The sequence below is a fragment of the Apis florea genome, unplaced genomic scaffold, assembly GCF_048593485.1.
Source record: "Apis florea isolate Af1SG1 unplaced genomic scaffold, ASM4859348v1 contig_1914_pilon, whole genome shotgun sequence".
Classification (NCBI taxonomy): domain Eukaryota; kingdom Metazoa; phylum Arthropoda; class Insecta; order Hymenoptera; family Apidae; genus Apis; species Apis florea.
This window is the reverse complement of record NW_028256504.1, coordinates 2496755-2517449: the sequence shown is the minus strand read 5'-3', so window position 1 is coordinate 2517449 and position 20695 is coordinate 2496755. Positions and strand designations below refer to the sequence as shown.

Below are 20695 nucleotides of genomic sequence, written 5' to 3'. Positions count from 1 at the left end.
TAAAATTATCGTAGGATGTTCAAACAAAGCTCATTTTAGAGGAAAAAGAATGTAGAATAATGTAGCATTCCTCAGTTTTTTGTGGGACTGCTTCCTACACGATGACAATTTAAAAGAGATAAGTAGCTTTTGAGGAAAATCTGGTCAAACTTTGAAATGCCATAACTTTCTGTAAAATTATCGTAGGATGTTGAAACAAAGCTCATTTTAAAGGGAAAAGAATGTAGAATAACGTAGCATTCCTCAGTTTTTTGTGGGACTGCTTTCTACTCGGTAACAATTTAAGAGAGACAAGTAGCTTTTGAGGAAAATCTTGTCAAACTTTGAAATGCCATAACTTTCTGTAAAATTATCGTAGGATGTTCAAACAAAGCTCATTTTAAAGGAAAAAGAATGTAGAATAACGTAGCATTTCTCAGTTTTTTGTGGGACTACTTCCTACTCGGAGAAAATTTAAAAGTGGGAAGTAGCTTTTGAGGAAAATCCTGTCAAACTTTAAAATACCATAACTTTCTTTAAAATTATCGTAGAATGTTCAAACAAAGCTCATTTTAAAGGGAAAAGAATGTAGAATAACGTAGCATTCCTCAGTTTTTTGTGGGACTGCTTTCTACTCGGTAACAATTTAAGAGAGACAAGTAGCTTTTGAGGAAAATCTTGTCAAACTTTGAAATGCCATAACTTTCTTTAAAATTATCGTAGGATGTTCAAACAAAGCTCATTTTAGAGGAAAAAGAATGTAGAATAATGTAGCATTCCTCAGTTTTTTGTGGGACTGCTTTCTACTCGGTAACAATTTAAGAGAGACAAGTAGCTTTTGAGGAAAATCTTGTCAAACTTTGAAATGCCATAACTTTCTGTAAAATTATCGTAGAATGTTCAAACAAAGCTCATTTTAAATGGAAAAGAATGTAGAACAACGTAGCATTCCTCAGTTTTTTGTGGGACTGCTTCCTACACGATGACAATTTAAAAGAGATAAGTAGCTTTTGAGGAAATTCTGGTCAAACTTTGAAATGCCATAACTTTCTGCAAAATTATCGTAGGATATTCAAACAAAGCTCATTTTAGAGGAAAAAGAATGTAGAATAATGTAGCATTCCTCAGTTTTTTGTGGGACTGCTTCCTACACGATGACAATTTAAAAGATATAAGTAGCTTTTGAGGAAAATCTGGTCAAACTTTGAAATGCCATAACATTCTGCAATATTATCGTAGAATCTTCAAACAAAGCTCATTTTAAAGGGAAAAGAATGTAGAATAACGTAGCATTCCTCAGTTTTTTGTAGGACTGCTTCCTACACGATGACAATTTAAAAGATATAAGTAGCTTTTGAGGAAAATCTGGTCAAACTTTGAAATGCCATAACTTTCTGCAATATTATCGTAGAATCTTTAAACAAAGCTCATTTTAAAGGGAAAAGAATGTAGAATAACGTAGCCTTCCTTAGTTTTTTGTGGGACTGCTTCCTAGTCGGTAACAATTTAAGAGAGACAAGTAGCTTTTGAGGAAAATCTGGTCAAACTTTGAAATGCCATAACTTTCTGCAAAATTATCGTAGAATGTTCAAACAAAGCTCATTTTAAAGGGAAAAGAATGTAGAATAACGTAGCATTCCTCAGTTTTTTGTGGGACTGCTTTCTACTCGGTAACAATTTAAGAGAGACAAGTAGCTTTTGAGGAAAATCTGGTCAAACTTTGAAATGCCATAACTTTCTGCAAAATTATCGTAGAATGTTCAAACAAAGCTCATTTTAAAGGGAAAAGAATGTAGAATAACGTAGCTTTCCTCAGTTTTTCGTGGGACTGCTTTCTACTCGGTAACAATTTAAGAGAGACAAGTAGCTTTTGAGGAAAATCTGGTCAAACTTTGAAATGCCATAACTTTCTGCAAAATTATCGTAGAATGTTCAAACAAAGCTCATTTTAAAGGGAAAAGAATGTAGAATAACGTAGCTTTCCTCAGTTTTTTGTGGGACTGCTTCCTACACGATGACAATTTAAAAGATATAAGTAGCTTTTGAGGAAAATCCTGTCAAACTTTGAAATGCCATAACTTTCTGCAAAATTATCGTAGAATGTTCAAACAAAGCTCATTTTAAAGGGAAAAGAATGTAGAATAACGTAGCCTTCCTTAGTTTTTTGTGGGACTGCTTCCTAGTCGGTAACAATTTAAGAGAGACAAGTAGCTTTTGAGGAAAATCTGGTCAAACTTTGAAATGCCATAACTTTCTGCAAAATTATCGTAGAATGTTCAAACAAAGCTCATTTTAAAGGGAAAAGAATGTAGAATAACGTAGCATTCCTCAGTTTTTTGTGGGACTGCTTTCTACTCGGTAACAATTTAAGAGAGACAAGTAGCTTTTGAGGAAAATCTGGTCAAACTTTGAAATGCCATAACTTTCTGCAAAATTATCGTAGAATGTTCAAACAAAGCTCATTTTAAAGGGAAAAGAATGTAGAATAACGTAGCTTTCCTCAGTTTTTCGTGGGACTGCTTTCTACTCGGTAACAATTTAAGAGAGACAAGTAGCTTTTGAGGAAAATCTGGTCAAACTTTGAAATGCCATAACTTTCTGCAAAATTATCGTAGAATGTTCAAACAAAGCTCATTTTAAAGGGAAAAGAATGTAGAATAACGTAGCTTTCCTCAGTTTTTTGTGGGACTGCTTCCTACACGATGACAATTTAAAAGATATAAGTAGCTTTTGAGGAAAATCCTGTCAAACTTTGAAATGCCATAACTTTCTGCAAAATTATCGTAGAATGTTCAAACAAAGCTCATTTTAAAGGGAAAAGAATGTAGAATAACGTAGCTTTCCTCAGTTTTTCGTGGGACTGCTTTCTACTCGGTAACAATTTAAGAGAGACAAGTAGCTTTTGAGGAAAATCTGGTCAAACTTTGAAATGCCATAACTTTCTGCAAAATTATCGTAGAATGTTCAAACAAAGCTCATTTTAAAGGGAAAAGAATGTAGAATAACGTAGCTTTCCTCAGTTTTTTGTGGGACTGCTTCCTACACGATGACAATTTAAAAGATATAAGTAGCTTTTGAGGAAAATCCTGTCAAACTTTGAAATGCCATAACTTTCTGCAAAATTATCGTAGAATGTTCAAACAAAGCTCATTTTAAAGGGAAAAGAATGTAGAATAACGTAGCATTCCTCAGTTTTTTGTAGGACTGCTTCCTACTCGGAGAAAATTTAAAAGTGGGAAGTAGCTTTTGAGGAAAATCCTGTCAAACTTTAAAATACCATAACTTTCTGCAAAATTATCGTAGAATGTTCAAACAAAGCTCATTTTAAAGGGAAAAGAATGTAGAATAACGTAGCATTCCTCAGTTTTTTGTGGGACTGCTTTCTACTCGGTAACAATTTAAGAGAGACAAGTAGCTTTTGAGGAAAATCTTGTCAAACTTTGAAATGCCATAACTTTCTTTAAAATTATCGTAGGATGTTCAAACAAAGCTCATTTTAGAGGAAAAAGAATGTAGAATAATGTAGCATTCCTCAGTTTTTTGTGGGACTGCTTCCTACACGATGACAATTTAAAAGAGATAAGTAGCTTTTGAGGAAAATCTGGTCAAACTTTGAAATGCCATAACTTTCTGTAAAATTATCGTAGGATGTTGAAACAAAGCTCATTTTAAAGGGAAAAGAATGTAGAATAACGTAGCATTCCTCAGTTTTTTGTGGGACTGCTTTCTACTCGGTAACAATTTAAGAGAGACAAGTAGCTTTTGAGGAAAATCTTGTCAAACTTTGAAATGCCATAACTTTCTGTAAAATTATCGTAGGATGTTCAAACAAAGCTCATTTTAAAGGGAAAAGAATGTAGAATAACGTAGCATTCCTCAGTTTTTTGTGGGACTGCTTCCTACACGATGACAATTTAAAAGATATAAGTAGCTTTTGAGGAAAATCCTGTCAAACTTTAAAATACCATAACTTTCTGCAAAATTATCGTAGAATGTTCAAACAAAGCTCATTTTAAAGGGAAAAGAATGTAGAATAACGTAGCATTCCTCAGTTTTTTGTGGGACTGCTTTCTACTCGGTAACAATTTAAGAGAGACAAGTAGCTTTTGAGGAAAATCTTGTCAAACTTTGAAATGCCATAACTTTCTTTAAAATTATCGTAGGATGTTCAAACAAAGCTCATTTTAGAGGAAAAAGAATGTAGAATAATGTAGCATTCCTCAGTTTTTTGTGGGACTGCTTTCTACTCGGTAACAATTTAAGAGAGACAAGTAGCTTTTGAGGAAAATCTTGTCAAACTTTGAAATGCCATAACTTTCTGTAAAATTATCGTAGAATGTTCAAACAAAGCTCATTTTAAATGGAAAAGAATGTAGAACAACGTAGCATTCCTCAGTTTTTTGTGGGACTGCTTCCTACACGATGACAATTTAAAAGAGATAAGTAGCTTTTGAGGAAATTCTGGTCAAACTTTGAAATGCCATAACTTTCTGCAAAATTATCGTAGGATATTCAAACAAAGCTCATTTTAAAGGGAAAAGAATGCAGAATAACGTAGCATTCCTCAGTTTTTTGTGGGACGGCTTCCTAGTCGGTGACAATTTAAAAGTGGGAAGTAGCTTTTGAGGAAAATCTGGTCAAATTTTGAAATGCCGTAACTTTCTGTAAAATTATCGTAGGATGTTCAAACAAAGCTCATTTTAAAGGAAAAAGAATGTAGAATAACGTAGTATTCCTCTGTTTTTTGTGGGACTGCTTCCTATACGATGACAATTTAAAAGATATAAGTAGCTTTTGAGGAAAATCTGGTCAAACTTTGAAATGCCATAACTTTCTGCAATATTATCGTAGGATGTTCAAACAAAGCTCATTTTAAAGGGAAAAGAATGTAGAATAACGTAGCATTCCTCAGTTTTTTGTGGGACTGCTTTCTACTCGGTAACAATTTAAGAGAGACAAGTAGCTTTTGAGGAAAATCTTGTCAAACTTTGAAATGCCATAACTTTCTTTAAAATTATCGTAGGATGTTCAAACAAAGCTCATTTTAGAGGGAAAAGAATGTAGAATAATGTAGCATTCCTCAGTTTTTTGTGGGACTGCTTTCTACTCGGTAACAATTTAAGAGAGACAAGTAGCTTTTGAGGAAAATCTTGTCAAACTTTGAAATGCCATAACTTTCTCTAAAATTATCGTAGAATGTTCAAACAAAGCTCATTTTAGAGGAAAAAGAATGTAGAATAATGTAGCATTCCTCAGTTTTTTGTGGGACTGCTTTCTACTCGGTAACAATTTAAGAGAGACAAGTAGCTTTTGAGGAAAATCTTGTCAAACTTTGAAATGCCATAACTTTCTCTAAAATTATCGTAGAATGTTCAAACAAAGCTCATTTTAAATGGAAAAGAATGTAGAATAACGTAGCATTCCTCAGTTTTTTGTGGGACTGCTTCCTACACGATGACAATTTAAAAGAGATAAGTAGCTTTTGAGGAAATTCTGGTCAAACTTTGAAATGCCATAACTTTCTGCAAAATTATCGTAGGATATTCAAACAAAGCTCATTTTAAAGGGAAAAGAATGCAGAATAACGTAGCATTCCTCAGTTTTTTGTGGGACGGCTTCCTAGTCGGTGACAATTTAAAAGTGGGAAGTAGCTTTTGAGGAAAATCTGGTCAAATTTTGAAATGCCATAACTTTCTGTAAAATTATCGTAGGATGTTCAAACAAAGCTCATTTAAAGGAAAAAGAATGTAGAATAACGTAGTATTCCTCTGTTTTTTGTGGGACTGCTTCCTACACGATGACAGTTTAAAAGATATAAGTAGCTTTTGAGGAAAATCTGGTCAAACTTTGAAATGCCATAACTTTCTGCAATATTATCGTAGAATCTTCAAACAAAGCTCATTTTAAAGGGAAAAGAATGTAGAATAACGTAGCCTTCCTCAGTTTTTTGTGGGACTGCTTTCTACTCGGTAACAATTTAAGAGAGACAAGTAGCTTTTGAGGAAAATCTGGTCAAACTTTGAAATTCCATAACTTTCTGTAAAATTATCGTAGGATGTTCAAACAAAGCTCATTTTAAAGGAAAAAGAATGTAGAATAACGTAGCATTCCTTAGTTTTTTGTGGGACTACTTCCTACTCGGTAACAATTTAAGAGAGACAAGTAGCTTTTAAAGAAAATCTGGTCAAACTTTGAAATGCCATAACTTTCTGCAAAATTATCGTAGAATGTTCAAATAAAGCTCATTTTAAAAGGAAAAGAATGTAGAATAACGTAGCATTCCTCAGTTTTTTGTGGGATTGCTTCCTATTCGGTGACAATTTAAAAGTAGCTTTTGAGGAAAATCTTGTCAAACTTTGAAATGCCATAACTTTCTGCAAAATTATCGTAGAATGTTCAAACGAAGTTCATTTTAAAGGGAAAGGAATGTAGAATAACGTAGCATTCCTCAGTTTTTTGTGGGACTGCTTCCTACTCGGTGAAAATTTAAAAGTGGGAAGTAGCTTTTGAGGAAAATCCTGTCAAACTTTGAAATACCATAACTTTCTGCAAAATTATCGTAGAATGTTCAAACAAAGCTCATTTTAAAGGGAAAAGAATGTAGAATAACGTTGCATTCCTCAGTTTTTTGTGGGATTGCTTCCTACTCGGTAACAATTTAAAGTAGACAAGTAGCTTTTGAGGAAAATTTTGTCAAACTTTGAAATGCCATAACTTTCTGTAAAATTATCGTAGAATGTTCTGTCATTTTTTTGTATAATTGTTTCCTACTCAAGGACAAATTCTGTGAGGAATGTAATATTTGAAGGAATACTATCTTTTGAATACCATAATTTCCGGTAAAATTAACGTAGAATAATTATTTAAATCTTATTTTAAAAGGAAATGACTCTTTTGTAACATTTCTCTATGTAATGTAAGTAACTATGTAATGTAAGAAACGTATGTAAGAAAAAACGACTATATAATTCATTATTTTATGAAAACAATTAAAAGAAAGTAAATATAGACATTAGTATTCCTAGAAATGAGAAACTGTGAAAAAGTCAAAGTTGTTTTAGCTGCAACAGAGAAATAAGAATGGAAATCTCGGAAATTATAAGAATTTATAAGATGTCATTCCAAGAATTGGCGAAGTTGTGAGAATTTGGCGTCATTTCCATGAATTGCTGGAACAACAGTTTCAATTGTATCGAGTTTGTATTAAAAATATAGTCCTATAGGAAGGTGTATACATGATATTTTTGTTATAATTTCGTATATTTTACTTACATGAAATATATATATATATAAAACATAACTAAAATGTATAAAAATATGTATATATAAGTATATGTAGGACATAGAAAAAATAATTCTAATTCTTATTTTTTTTTTATTACAATAACGCCAATTACTCTGAGTTATTAATATATACTAGCTATAAAATGAATAATTATGTAATTTAGTTCTATGAACTATATTGTTAATATTAAATTTTTATCTATATACAAAATTATTATTATTATTCAATAAGAATAATTATTATTATCTACATAAAAGAAACTTCTACATACCATTTCTAATTTTAAATTATATTTTCGATCAACCTTATAATTAAAAATAATAAAGTTTATTTAAAATTCAATTTAATGCACAATTATAAGAAATTATTTCGCATGTGCGAACAGAAATATTTGCTGTGAATACCTGTCACGTCGAATTGGAATCTATAAAACGCGTAGAGCAGGATAGCGTTAATTAACAACTGGAGATTGTGGCGCTTTATCGGAAGTGTGCCTCTGGATATTGCGAAAGGGAAGACGGAAGGTGGTTGGCACCTTTGCAAAAGAAAAAAAAAAATGGAAACGGAAATATGAAAGTGAAAAGAGGCAAAGAAAGTGATTCAGGTTTTCTTCCATGACCAGTAGCTCCCTTTCGACAACGTTGACCCAAAATATCTCGATCGTCGTCGTGCTTCCTTGTATTTTCGTCGCGTCGATACAATTGAAAGTCTCTGATGAGTGGCTAAAACGTCGATGTTGACTGGAATAATAATCGAACGAGTTGATAGATAGATGACTTGTTAAATTCACTTTTCTAAATAACTCGATATATCTTGAATTTTAGTATAACAAAGAAATTTGTTTGAATACATTCCGTTGATTTGTTCATTAGATTTATAACAAGATCCTTATATGTAATTTTATATATCATAAATGAATATCTTCTAGATTTGGAATTGTTAATATTGAAATATTACAAAAATAGAATAAGAGCAATTGCCTATTAGCAGAGTAAAATAATAGGAAGTGTTCTACAAATATACTTATAAATCTTTTGTTTTGTCGCCCTTTATATTCTAATTTTACATTATATCTATAAAAAAAATAGAAATGGAATTGTTATCGTGTAACAATTAGTTGAATATTTGAATATTCTCATATATATATATATCTATATGTACTATTATATTAGTTTTAAAAAATTTAAAAGAGAGAATTATCAATTCCAATTCCAATAACAATCAAGAATCAACGTATTATACATTTATGGCAATATTAATTTAAATATCTCTATTTCTGTATGCTCCAATGCTGCAAACTTATCTGCATGCGCATGAATCAATCTTATTAGGGACGAGGACGAATCCTATTATAAATATTTTTTCGTTTATTTTTTATCGTTGAACGAATATCCGTTCCATCGTCATTAACATCGGCATAAATTTTGCCACATGTGACAGACGTTGTCAATCTACTTTACCCACTGAGATTCCGTCGAGAATCAACTATGACACAGAATTTCGTCACAAATTGCGCATTATGAGACTAGGTTAGGTCCTCTTTATCTCGCTGTTCGTCAGTGACGTTCTGTTGAAAAAAAAAACTCAAAATAATATAAACAATCTCAAGTAAAAACGAATTATTTTGTTGAAATTGAATAAAATATAATTCCTGTGCTAGAAAAATTCGAATTCCAATTTTATTGTACGATACGTCACGTGTCTCTTCTTTTTTTTCGCTTAATTCATTTGTTTAACTTTAAAAAACAGAGATAAAATAAAAAGGGGAAAAAATAAATACGAAACGTTGATACAAACATGCGTAAAAGCGCAGAACGTGTTTATGGCATTCATAGTAACGATAATAACGGAAGACTTTCGATTTCTAGCCAACGTTATTCGGTTTCAATGTTGGACGTAATCGAAAGATGAATAACCACTTCGGCATCGATCTAGAAAGTTGTACGTAATAAATTTCACTGTCTCTAATAGCATGCAGGAGATCAGGCAGGTTTATACGTGCGATGTAATTATATCGAATTAGAAAGTCGCTTTATTTTATGAGATAATGCCAAAAAAAAAAAAAAAATTTAAACCGTAATATCGATTATTTGCTGAAGGAGATTGTGTGAGGTAAATTATGCGATTTATTCAATTCGACTTATCTCTATTACTTGATCCTTTTCTCGCTAATCTCTATATTATATTTATCATATTTTTTTAAAGCCTGAAACATAATTGAAGATTAGCAAGAAAATTAGAAAAAAGAAAAATTTATACTTTACAATTACTACTACTTTGACATTTTTCTCTTATTTAGCAAAGAAAATTTTACACAGTATATAATAAAAGATGAAAGTACGATTTATTATAATATTTATAACCTGTTTTCCGTCCAATCTTCAATTACATTTATTTCATAATTATGTAAAATTTCTCATTTCTCACTGTCAAAAGGTACAATTACGCTTATTCGATACAATTTGTCGCGTTAAAATCTACAGAATCATGTGCGCATAGCGTAAAATCAATTTTCCGTGTAACATAACCGAGAATAATAATAAACTGTGTTAGGTAACGTCTAATTTGACACAGATATTATCAATTTACCACGTGCAACGATTCAATCTCATTTACATCGTACACCCTCGTGAAGTAAGAGTAAAAACCGCAGCTTTATTATATAATAGACTTCAGAGATAAAAATTATGTTTCGTTTGTGCGACGAAATATTAGCGCAATTTAGAGAATATCTTCTATACTCTTTCGTAACGAAAGTTCCGACTTGTTCCGACAGCTCACTCGTAATTGATGCGATTGTTGTTTGAAAAATTTGCGTGAAAAATCCGAGAAATTTATTTTGACAGCGTAATGAAATATATCTGTGTATTACACAATTTTATATTATTATTTAATGTTTTATTTAATAACGAATTGTACGTAATATATTACGACGATACGAACTGTTAATAACATTTCTAATTAATCATTTTGATTAAACACTTTTCAAACAACAATTTACAATTTCTTTTCTCTCTTATAACTAACTTTCTATCTCAATCACGTCTTTCTCGGGACAATAATTTTTCATCTAAACACGCGTTTACGTTTCATTGTCGCCAGATGTCGCTAGTCCTCGCCAGTCGGTCGGAAATCACGTGCTCCCGACACCTACGAAAATAGTATCGACACTGCTCGACCATCTACGCCCCTCTCCAGAGGCTCACGAGGGTCTGACCAGTTTATCCGGAATATGGTCCCAACTGATACTCAACGACATCGCATCCGTCATCTATCCATCCCGCAAACTGGACCTATGTTGCTCCGGGAAAGCGAAGCATCCGGAATGTTACGACATTCGCAACGAGCAAGATGGATGCATAGGTTATTGGCGATCTGTACCGACTCTCACTGTGCACAAGTGTAATTTCGAAAGCAGGGAACAAATGAACGGTGCGTCGGCATATCTGGACGGTTCTCACATTTATGGATCCACCGACGAACAGTTGCACCGAATCAGAACGTACAACCGAGGAAGGGTCGACATTTCTGCCTGCGAAGTGTGCAACAGCACCGGGGATAAGCCTCTTGGAATGGTATACGCTGCCTTTCTGAGCGAGCACAATCGCATAGCCGAAGCATTGGCGGACGCCAACGAGCATTGGGACGACACCAAGTTATTCTTGGAAGCTCGACGATTGGTCATGGCGCAAATTCAACACGTCACTTTGAACGAATACGTACCGAGTATTCTCGGGGAGGGTGCTCGAACGGATCCGGAATTAATGCCCGTTTCGAGCGGGTTCTACAACGGTTACTCGTCCTCGAACGTAGGAGGAACGTACGATGCTGTCGCGCTGGCGGCTCTGCGCGCTTTGACGTCGCTGCGCAGCCACAGAATTGACAACGCCACGTGCTTGGAAGACCACGTGATCGCCTCGGCCAATCGCGTGAGCCTCGACCTCGGTCACTCCGCTTTCGAATCGAGAGTCGACGCGAACGCGCGCTTTATACACGTGGGCCGTGATCATGGGATCCCCGGATATGTCGAGTTCGTAGCCGATTGTTCTGGACGCAATGTGACCGTACGTTTGTGCAATTTAATTCGCATATATAGAATTTTTTCTCGCACCGCTGTGATATAATGCTTTCGAATATTTAAGAAATTATTTTATCGATTATTCTTCAACTATATTCAAAACACGTGTCTTTCCTTTTTTCATAGATCCAGAATTTCATGGATTTGGAGCGTCTAATGCATCCCGTGCACGCGAGACTCTTGGAATCCGTATACTCTCGGGTGGAAGATATAGATTTGCTGCTCGGTGGAATTTTCGAAATTCCTAGAAGGGGTGCAACAGTAGGTCCGACGTTCGAATGCCTTCTCAAGAGGCAATTCATCAAGACGAGAAACTCGGATCGATTCTGGTACGAGAATGACATTCCACCGTCCGGATTGAATCCAGTTCAACTCGCTGAAATTAAAAAAGTTTCTCTGGCTGGTATCCTCTGTGCCAACACGAAGATCGACAAGATTCAACCGAAAGCGTTTATACAACAGGATCCATATCTGAACGCGAGGATCAATTGCGACCAGCACAGTGTACTCGACATCGCTCCTTGGCGAGAAGAGCCTCTTCCAGAGCCAGCCAAGGAGGTAGTGATCGGCACCAGATCTGTAATCCCTGAATTCATTCCAGAACTCAGCCCGAGTTTGATAGCAGCAGCTGTGAAGAAAGCTGAAGCAGATTTAATCGAAAGAAAGCAATTGGAGTACAATTCGTGGTTGCAGCAGAGAATAGCGGATCCCAAGTCTCCAGCTGGAACGGCTGCCAGCTTCTCAAAAGCCAACAGAGATGCTCTCCTGTTGGCAAACTCTTCCATCATGTACGAGTTGGCCACTAATGAAATTCTAAATGGGATACACGGGCTGAAACGCAAGAAACGACAGATCTTTGACACCACGGACAATATATTGGGTTTTCCCAACAACGATTTCTCAGATCTGCTGCAAAACGTCGACATTTCCGGATTCCTGTCCCAAAAGAAGCCTACGAATCACGACGAGGTCGAGTGTCCCGTGGACGATAGCCCTTGCGATCCAACCTCTCCGTACAGAACCCTCTCGGGCCACTGCAACAATCTGCGCAATCCCAACCTGGGCAAATCGTTGACAACATTCGCCAGATTGCTGCCCCCGGTCTACGAAGACGGAGTATCGAAGCCCAGAAGCACCTCTGTAACAGGAGTGCCTCTACCAAATCCCCGAGTGATCTCCACGGTGATCCATCCCGACATATCCAACTTGCACAATCGATACACTCTGATGGTAATGCAGTTCGCACAATTTCTGGACCACGATCTCACCATGACACCTATTCACAAAGGTTTTGCCGAGTCTATACCTAGCTGTCGTTCTTGCGATTCACCCAGAACGGTTCATCCCGAGTGTAATCCTTTCCCAGTGCCACCTGGCGACCATTACTATCCCACTGTGAACGTAACATCGGGCGCACGAATGTGTTTCCCATCCATGAGATCGCTGCCAGGCCAACAGCATCTCGGGCCGAGGGAACAGATTAATCAGAACACGGCTTTCCTCGATGGATCCGTGGTCTATGGAGAGAACACTTGCATCTGCAACATACTTCGTGGCTTCAACGGTCGAATGAACATCACTCAGAGCCCGCACAGAGGGGCCAAGGATCTCTTGCCTCAATCGCCCACGCATCCCGAGTGCAAAGCCAAATCCGGTTACTGTTTTATCGGCGGAGACGGCCGAGCCTCCGAGCAGCCTGGATTAACCGTCATGCACACCATGTGGGTGCGCGAGCATAATAGAATCGTGGAAGGATTAAGACAGATCAATCCTCACTGGGATGGCGAGAAACTGTTCCAACAATCTCGACGCATAATCAGCGGGATGCTGCAACACATCACGTACAACGAATTCCTACCTCGAATACTTGGCTGGAACGCTGTCACTCTTTACGGATTGAAACTGTTGCCACAAGGCTACTACAAGGAGTATTCTCCCACTTGCAATCCCAGCGTGCTCACCGAATTCGCCTCCGCTGCGTACAGGATCGGTCACTCGTTGTTGAGGCCTCATCTGCCAAGAATGGATCGCAACTATCAGAACATGGAACCGTCTATCTTGCTCAGAGATGGTTTCTTCGACCCGGATGTGCTCTATCAATCGAACATGATGGACGAAATGACGCGAGGATTGGTCGCGACCCCTATGGAGACTTTGGATCAATTTATAACCGGCGAGGTGACCAATCATCTGTTCGAGATCCGCGGGATACCGTATTCTGGAATCGACCTGGTTGCTCTTAATGTTCATCGGGCCAGGGATCACGGTATACCGTCGTACAACAATTACAGGGCTCTGTGCAATCTGAAAAGAGCGACCACTTTCGAAGATTTGTCGAGGGAGATGGCGCCAGAGGTGATAGCTCGGATGAAACGCATCTACGCATCCGTGGACGACATCGACTTGTTCCCAGGTGGGATGAGCGAGAGACCTCTTCAAGGCGGATTGGTGGGGCCCACGTTCGCCTGTATAATCGCGATACAATTCAGGCAGGCGAGGAAGTGCGACAGATTCTGGTACGAGACCGACGACCCAAATATCCGGTTCACCGAGCACCAGCTCGCCGAGATTCGTAAATCCACGTTGTCGAAGGTTATGTGCGAGAACATGGACAATCAGAACGACATGCAGAGGGCGGCGTTCGATTTGCCGAGCAATTTTCTGAATCCGCGAGTCCCTTGCGGCTCGATGCCGCAAATGGATCTGACTGCGTGGAGAGAAACAAGGCACGGTTGCCAGATCGGAGGAAGGAACGTTGCTCTTGGAGAGTCTGGCTTCCCTACGCCTTGCACCAGCTGCGTTTGCACCGCCGAAGGCGTACGTATTTAATCCTTTGCATCGTGAAATCGTCTCTTGTGCGATTACTTTTCCTCCAGAAATCTTGAATTATGCTCGAGGATATAGATATCGGATTATTTGTTCCTTTCGTAATTTAAAATTGGGTTGTAAGACACGAATTTTTTTAAATTCTTATCCATTTTTATACACGTAAGCTAAATACTTCCTGAAATCCAATACGTGCTTATATTGGATAGTTTATCAAGGATATCCTGATTTCACTCGACTTTTTCCTATTCGATCCTCGAAGCTCTAAAGATTTCTGGAAAGTGCTTGCTTTGATATGAAAACGAATAAATCGGATAGTAAATTATTAGAATGAATTATTAGAAACAAATATAAAAGAAATTAAATTACAATCGTTCCTGTTTTCAGACTCAATGCGCTTCTCTGAGGATTACCGATTGCAATCAGCTTTTACGCGAAGCTTCTCGCGAGGCAATTCTACGCGATGACGTGTGCACAGCTCAGTGTGGTTTCGTTTTGGCAGCGACGGAAGCTTCCTCGAGACTTCAGCAATTTACCACGCCGACCAGTTTCCCTGGTTTCGTATCGCACAGAAATAGTTTGAGAAGCGCGCCAACGCCAGTTTCGTTCAACGGGTTCAAGTTGCCCGATCTGTCGCAATTCATAGGTTGAGCGGTGGAAAAAATGTTAACAAAGACTTCTCTCCTATAACTGGTTGCTTACTAACTATCACACGCAAGAGAATCACTGTCTTCCTTCGAGAGATCGTACAACGACAGTGAATTAACGAGCTGCACTCATCGTTAAAAGCGTTGAACAATTTTTTGTAAGGAATACGAGTCAAGAATCACTGTGAATGTGTTATGCGCGCGTCTCAGCTCGTACATTTTGATAGAAATCGTCTATGAAGAGAGGTCAAGAAGTAATATGTTTCAAGATTCGCGCATGTATCATATACTCGACTGGAAATATTTTAAATATTGTTTCATTTTGTAACGAATACCTCTCTCTTTTTCTTTTTTTTTTTTTCTTGTTATGTTTAGTACTATTTTGTAGATTATAAGAAGTATTTAATTTATATTATATATATATATACGTAAGAAGGTGTACTGGAATAAGGAAAGTCAAAAGAGGTCAGTACATGATATACTTCTTGTATAAAGCTGTCAGTTTGAAGGAAAAATTGTACAGTGATCTCGTAGTACGTAATTGCTGTGTAAGGAAAAAGGACTTCAATAAATTGTCACGGTATTGTGACGTCTGTTAGACAAAAGGAATAAAAATGTGAATAATAATAGGCGAAATGAGTGATATGTATATTAAAAAAGTTGCGCTAGCAGTGGCCCAAATAAATCCTTTTTATACTTGTATAGTAATGTTATAACGCGAAAATAACAAATGCGAACACAAAATTTAATTCTGAATTGTCTTTCTTTTTGTCATTACACCTCTATCTAATTTTGTAGTATAATAGTGACATGTATAATGTTAATAAATGTTAATATTTCTTTTTTTTTCTTTTCTATAATAAATAGTAAACGGCGTCCCAGACTTCCATTACTTATTAAACTATGAAATCGCTTTTCCCGGAATATCGCGATTATTTAGGCTGATTCAAGGCATATTATAGAGATCTGATTATATGTACAAAACATATGACAGATATCAGCCGATTAAATACAATTTCAACGATATAAATTGCCGTGATTTATCCTTTATATATAATACGTACATCTCTCGATGATGTAATCTTCTCTTTTTTTCTCTTTTGGAAGGTATTAAAAATACATTATTTATGAATCGTTAGATCTTTAACTGGCAGGAACTTCTTGTTTATTATTAAGCACAGTAGTATTTTCTTGTATTGCAGGTGTTTGTTCTATACATCGCCAGAGACCATAAGTTTTTCCAACAGTTGTTTGCCATAATCTCAATGTACCATCTTCTGAACCACTAGCGTATAATTCACCATCCGGTGAGAAACGTACACAGTGCACAGGTCCAAAGTGTCCTTTAAATGATTCTATAAAAATAATATTAAATATTTGTAAATATGTTAAGTGTAAAGAAATATAATAGTTATGTTATCAATTTCGTAGTCAATATTAATTTACCAATTTCCGCGCCCGTAGTATAATCAAACTTGTACATTTTTAAATCTTCTCCTCCACATACAAAAATACTACAATCTGGATGCAAACTGGCGCTATTCATTTGTGTTGGTGCAGTGTATTCACGTAATTTGGTTAATCTATACAGATAATTAAAATAATAAAAAAGTTTTATTGATACGTAATTAAAAAATATCGAATAAAAGATATAAAAAGATATTAGAATGAACCAAGGCTAACTTGAAGGTTCTATAACAAATCCATGCATATTAATGTGCCTGTACTAATAATAATAAAAAAATATATATTACATATTAACCCTTTGCGCTCCAAATCCCAATAACATGCTCTCACATTCACTGTCTATTTTTATTTTCCAGCTTCTCTTACTGCACATCTATTTTCATCACTATTTTCCTTTTCGCTATCGTCAATTTCTTAATGAATAGAAATAATTCCGTTAACAACGAAAAATCAAACTCATTTTCTCTTGACCTAATTTCATTCCATATTTACAAAATTCAAAAACCTTGAAAATATTATTTCTATTGCCACGATTATCAAACTCGGATTAACGCCGAAAATGTAATTCGATCTAATTTGATATAAAAAAATTTAATCATTTGATAGTATATTATTCTATACTTTATAAGATTACGCACAAAGAATTTGGAAATCTATTTACGAAGCGATATTTTAAAAAAATCAAACATAAATAAATATTGTCGCCGTTCGAATTGCTGCATTAATTCAAGAGTCACTGTTGGAGCGCAAAAGATTAAGATATCTTGAACTTGTTTTCTTATATTCCTTATTTTTATACTTTTCAATAACATAATCTATAGATTTACAATTACAAATTTACAAATATAAAAAAAAAAATGTACATACTCTCTACTATTCCAAAAAGTAACTATATTGGAATGAGTTGTGGTAATGATATTTCCATCTCTTGATACTTCCATAGAATTTGGAATTGCCGGAAAATCTAACCTTTTGACTTCTTGACCACTATTCCTATCCCAAACTCTTAATGTTTTATCATCGCCACAAGTAATTAATGCAGTATTATTATTGAAAAAGGTAACATGTCTGATACCATTTTTATGGCCTGAGAAAACCTGTTGATATTATTGATTAAAAAAAAGTGCAAAATATTATGTTTGCAAATATGAATTTATGGATATATACTTGTGGTGCTGCGTCTGGTTTGTTAAGATCATAAATTCGTACAAGTTTCTCATTGGAGCCAGTGCACAAATAATTAGAATCTGTACTAAAGTTGACAGATTTAACAATATGTTTATGTTGAAATGAATGAATTTCTTCTCCTTTTATTGCATCCCAAACTTTAGCATTAAAATCTGCAGCACCTGAAGCAGCTCTTGTAGCCTGAGGGTTTAATGCAACACCCCACACTGCTCCTTTATGTCCTTCAAATGTTCCAATCCAATCTCCAGTATCTCCTTGTCGTAACATAGGTTTGCCATCTAAAAATGTAATAAAAAAATTTTTTGCTTTTTATAAATATATGTATATATATATATATATACAAAAATAAATGTTTCATTAAAGCATTATAATTTTAAAAACAAAATAAAATATGTGCACGTGATTCAATAATAATCTTCACTAAAATAGGTTAGAAAGAATTTCATCAATCAAGATAATTATCGAATGGAATACAACAGGAAATCGTACGAACGTCGCAAATATACAGTATCTAACCTCGAAATACGTAAGTTATAAAAACCTTGGTTTTCGAAGAAACTGGGCCAAGGCGAACAAGAACGTGTCGGTCGTGAAGAAAAAAAGAAAGAGATTGACCGATACGAGTCACCGGCGAGTTTCTCTTCAAGGCGAAAAAAATCGAAAATTAATTACCTTTGCACGCCGAAATCAGATAATATCCAGATTCAGTGATATCGGAGAATGCGAGATGCACCACGGGTCTAGTATGTCCACTACAAGTCAGCGGAGTTTGTCTTAAATTTGCCATAATGTACGATTGTAACTGCGAATGACGATACTTTTCCCTTTCTTCGATGCACCTACACTCGGTAGAGCGCGAGGAAGAGATTTACTCGCAAATATACTTCCACATTCCCGGTGAACTTTCCATTAACTAAAAATCCTCTTCCAACGAACCGTCACCATCTACGTACGACGCGACACTGAACGTCGTGAACGTAGCAAGCGCACAAAACTGTAGGCCAAGTTCAGGCAGGAAGAACGTTATGGCGGCCTCGACGATGTTTTTCAAGTCGATTTAACCAGTTTCGAGGACGAGAGTGTTGTTTATTTCTGTTTTTCCATTAACAACTATACATAATATTCTTGTCAATAATTCAATAAATATGATAAATAATTTATTTGTAATATAAATTATATATATATATATATTTTATATATGTGTGAAAAAAAGTATATTAATTTTCATCGAACTCTTTCTTAAAAAATTTTAAAGATATAATATAATCTAATAAATTAATAAACGGAAATAATAATTGTCGATATTATACAATACAAAGATGGAAAACAAATCTATATTAATTTTAATTCTAATTTATTTAATAACATTTAATAATTAGATTCTAAAATGAAATTTTTAATATCGTAATGTATATTCATAAATTTTTAATATGAAAAATTTATATATGCAATGATTATTGAACAACATTTTATATAATTAGTTTTTTTTAAATTAAATAAAATTACTTTTAGTAAGTAATGTCTAAGTTAAACTTATCCGTCCTTGACAATCTCTTTTGTCTCTCTCTTAAATTCGTGGCTTGTTTACGTAGTATTTATATCCATCTTTGTTTATCGTATGATTTCGCCGGCGACCATGAATTGCAACCAATCTCTCTCCCTTCGAATAACCTTAACGTCTGTTCTGGGAAATGTAAACTTGTACATCGTGCTAAGATTGACAAGCAGCAGGATATGTGAAACAATGTGATAAAAGTAGGTCGAGTTAGAGAAAAGAATGACGAATCCAAACCATGGACAATAATTTATCGTGAGTATTATTAAAACTTGACCAATTATCGTTAGCATATTGTTAGTACGCCAATGAAATTCAACAAGTGTGCTATACAATAAATCTATAAATCGTTTACGATATTTATTTATTTCAATATTTTAACATTCTATTCAAATCAATATTAAATTCAAATAATTATTAATATAATATATAATATAAATTAATATAATAAAAGAAGTTTATATTGCGAAAGATTACTTTATTTCTATAAAAATATTAACATTTAGGTTATGATGTTTCGAAATGCGTGATAATAAAATAAAAAAGATAGAAACTAAAAATTAAAATATATTTTATATTGAAATAAAATATCATCGTGGTTGTGTGAAAAAAAAAGAAGAAGAAGAAAAAAAAAAGATGAATTATATTTTACAATTAACGAAATGATAAGTCAATCGATCTTTTTAAATTTTAATAAAACCGCCATTAAAAATTTTAATAAAACAAGCCGAAATAGCTCAGTTGGGAGAGCGTTAGACTGAAGATCTAAATGTCCCCGGTTCGATCCCGGGTTTCGGCAAAAATTTCTTCTTTTTTCCCCATTATATATTATTATTCTTTTGCGAATATTCAAATATTATGTCGAAATATATTCTATTCAAATCTAACAATGCTCTTTTTTTTTTATATCGTCTCATGTTATAAATTTAATTAAATAAATATTCACGTAAAATTATAAATGGATCTCTTATTTAAAATATATCTTATTGGTTATTATTTAAAAGCATTTTCAATGATGAAAAATCTTTTTCTGTAAAATTATTTGCAACCATGTTTACGGTTCAAATAATTCTTTGAAACTGGTCTACTACGTTGAATGCGTCTGACAGCGACGAACAATCTGTCATGCGAATAAACAGGGGGAGGGGGGGGGAGGGGGGAAAAGGCTGGTTTTTCGACGGGAAACAATATGCAGTTTGAAATTACGACGCGTAAATAATTCACGAACAAACAAAATCAAAATGAGAATTCCATGAGAATCCATAATATGTTTTAGTAGGAGTTGATAATCAATTTTGTTAAAACGTGGATTTGTTTCAATATATAATACAGATTATTTTATAATATACGTAATATATGTATGGGATTTTATATAATTAAGAATATGTTGGCTAAATGACAAAGAAATGGAATTTCAAATGTTATTGTTTTAATTCTTATATTTATTTATTTTTTGATGATTTGATCATATACGAATTTTAATTTTTCGTGAAATGTAATTTTATTCATAAAAAATTGTCTAAAATGATTATTTTTTTTTTTTGAAAATTATGATTATTTTTTATCGTACATTTTTTTTTTCGAATAACGTTATTGAAACATATTAAAACAATATGTCAAAAGTTACGTACTCGCATGTATTCCGATAAAAAAATTTAATCCCCGAATGT

General features: G+C 34.7%; 2 protein-coding genes and 1 non-coding gene across 3 annotated transcripts in view; 2 read left to right on the top strand and 1 right to left on the bottom strand.

Moving 5' to 3' along the window:
• The first annotated feature begins 8918 nt into the window (after window positions 1-8918).
• On the top strand, window positions 8919-16238 carry LOC100863165 (myeloperoxidase). Its single transcript, XM_003691014.4, has 3 exons — window positions 8919-11328; window positions 11469-14159; window positions 14556-16238. Exons 1-3 carry the CDS (start codon window positions 10690-10692, stop codon window positions 14817-14819), a joined length of 3594 nt encoding a protein of 1197 aa, XP_003691062.4. The 5' UTR covers window positions 8919-10689; the 3' UTR covers window positions 14820-16238.
• The window catches only part of wmd (serine-threonine kinase receptor-associated protein wmd), a 54564-nt gene continuing 49428 nt past the window's right edge, over window positions 15560-20695 (bottom strand). Inside the window, exons 5-9 of the mRNA XM_003691036.4 lie at window positions 18143-18580; window positions 17450-17748; window positions 17150-17379; window positions 16262-16398; window positions 15560-16170 (exon numbers count right to left, since the gene is read on the bottom strand). Coding sequence (XP_003691084.1) covers window positions 15959-16170; window positions 16262-16398; window positions 17150-17379; window positions 17450-17748; window positions 18143-18257 — 993 coding nt within the window. The 5' untranslated portion in view covers window positions 18258-18580 and the 3' untranslated portion in view covers window positions 15560-15958. The remainder of the gene's footprint in view (window positions 16171-16261; window positions 16399-17149; window positions 17380-17449; window positions 17749-18142; window positions 18581-20695) is intronic.
• TRNAF-GAA (transfer RNA phenylalanine (anticodon GAA)) lies at window positions 19752-19824 on the top strand. Its single transcript has one exon. It is a non-coding gene; the product is annotated as a tRNA-Phe (tRNA).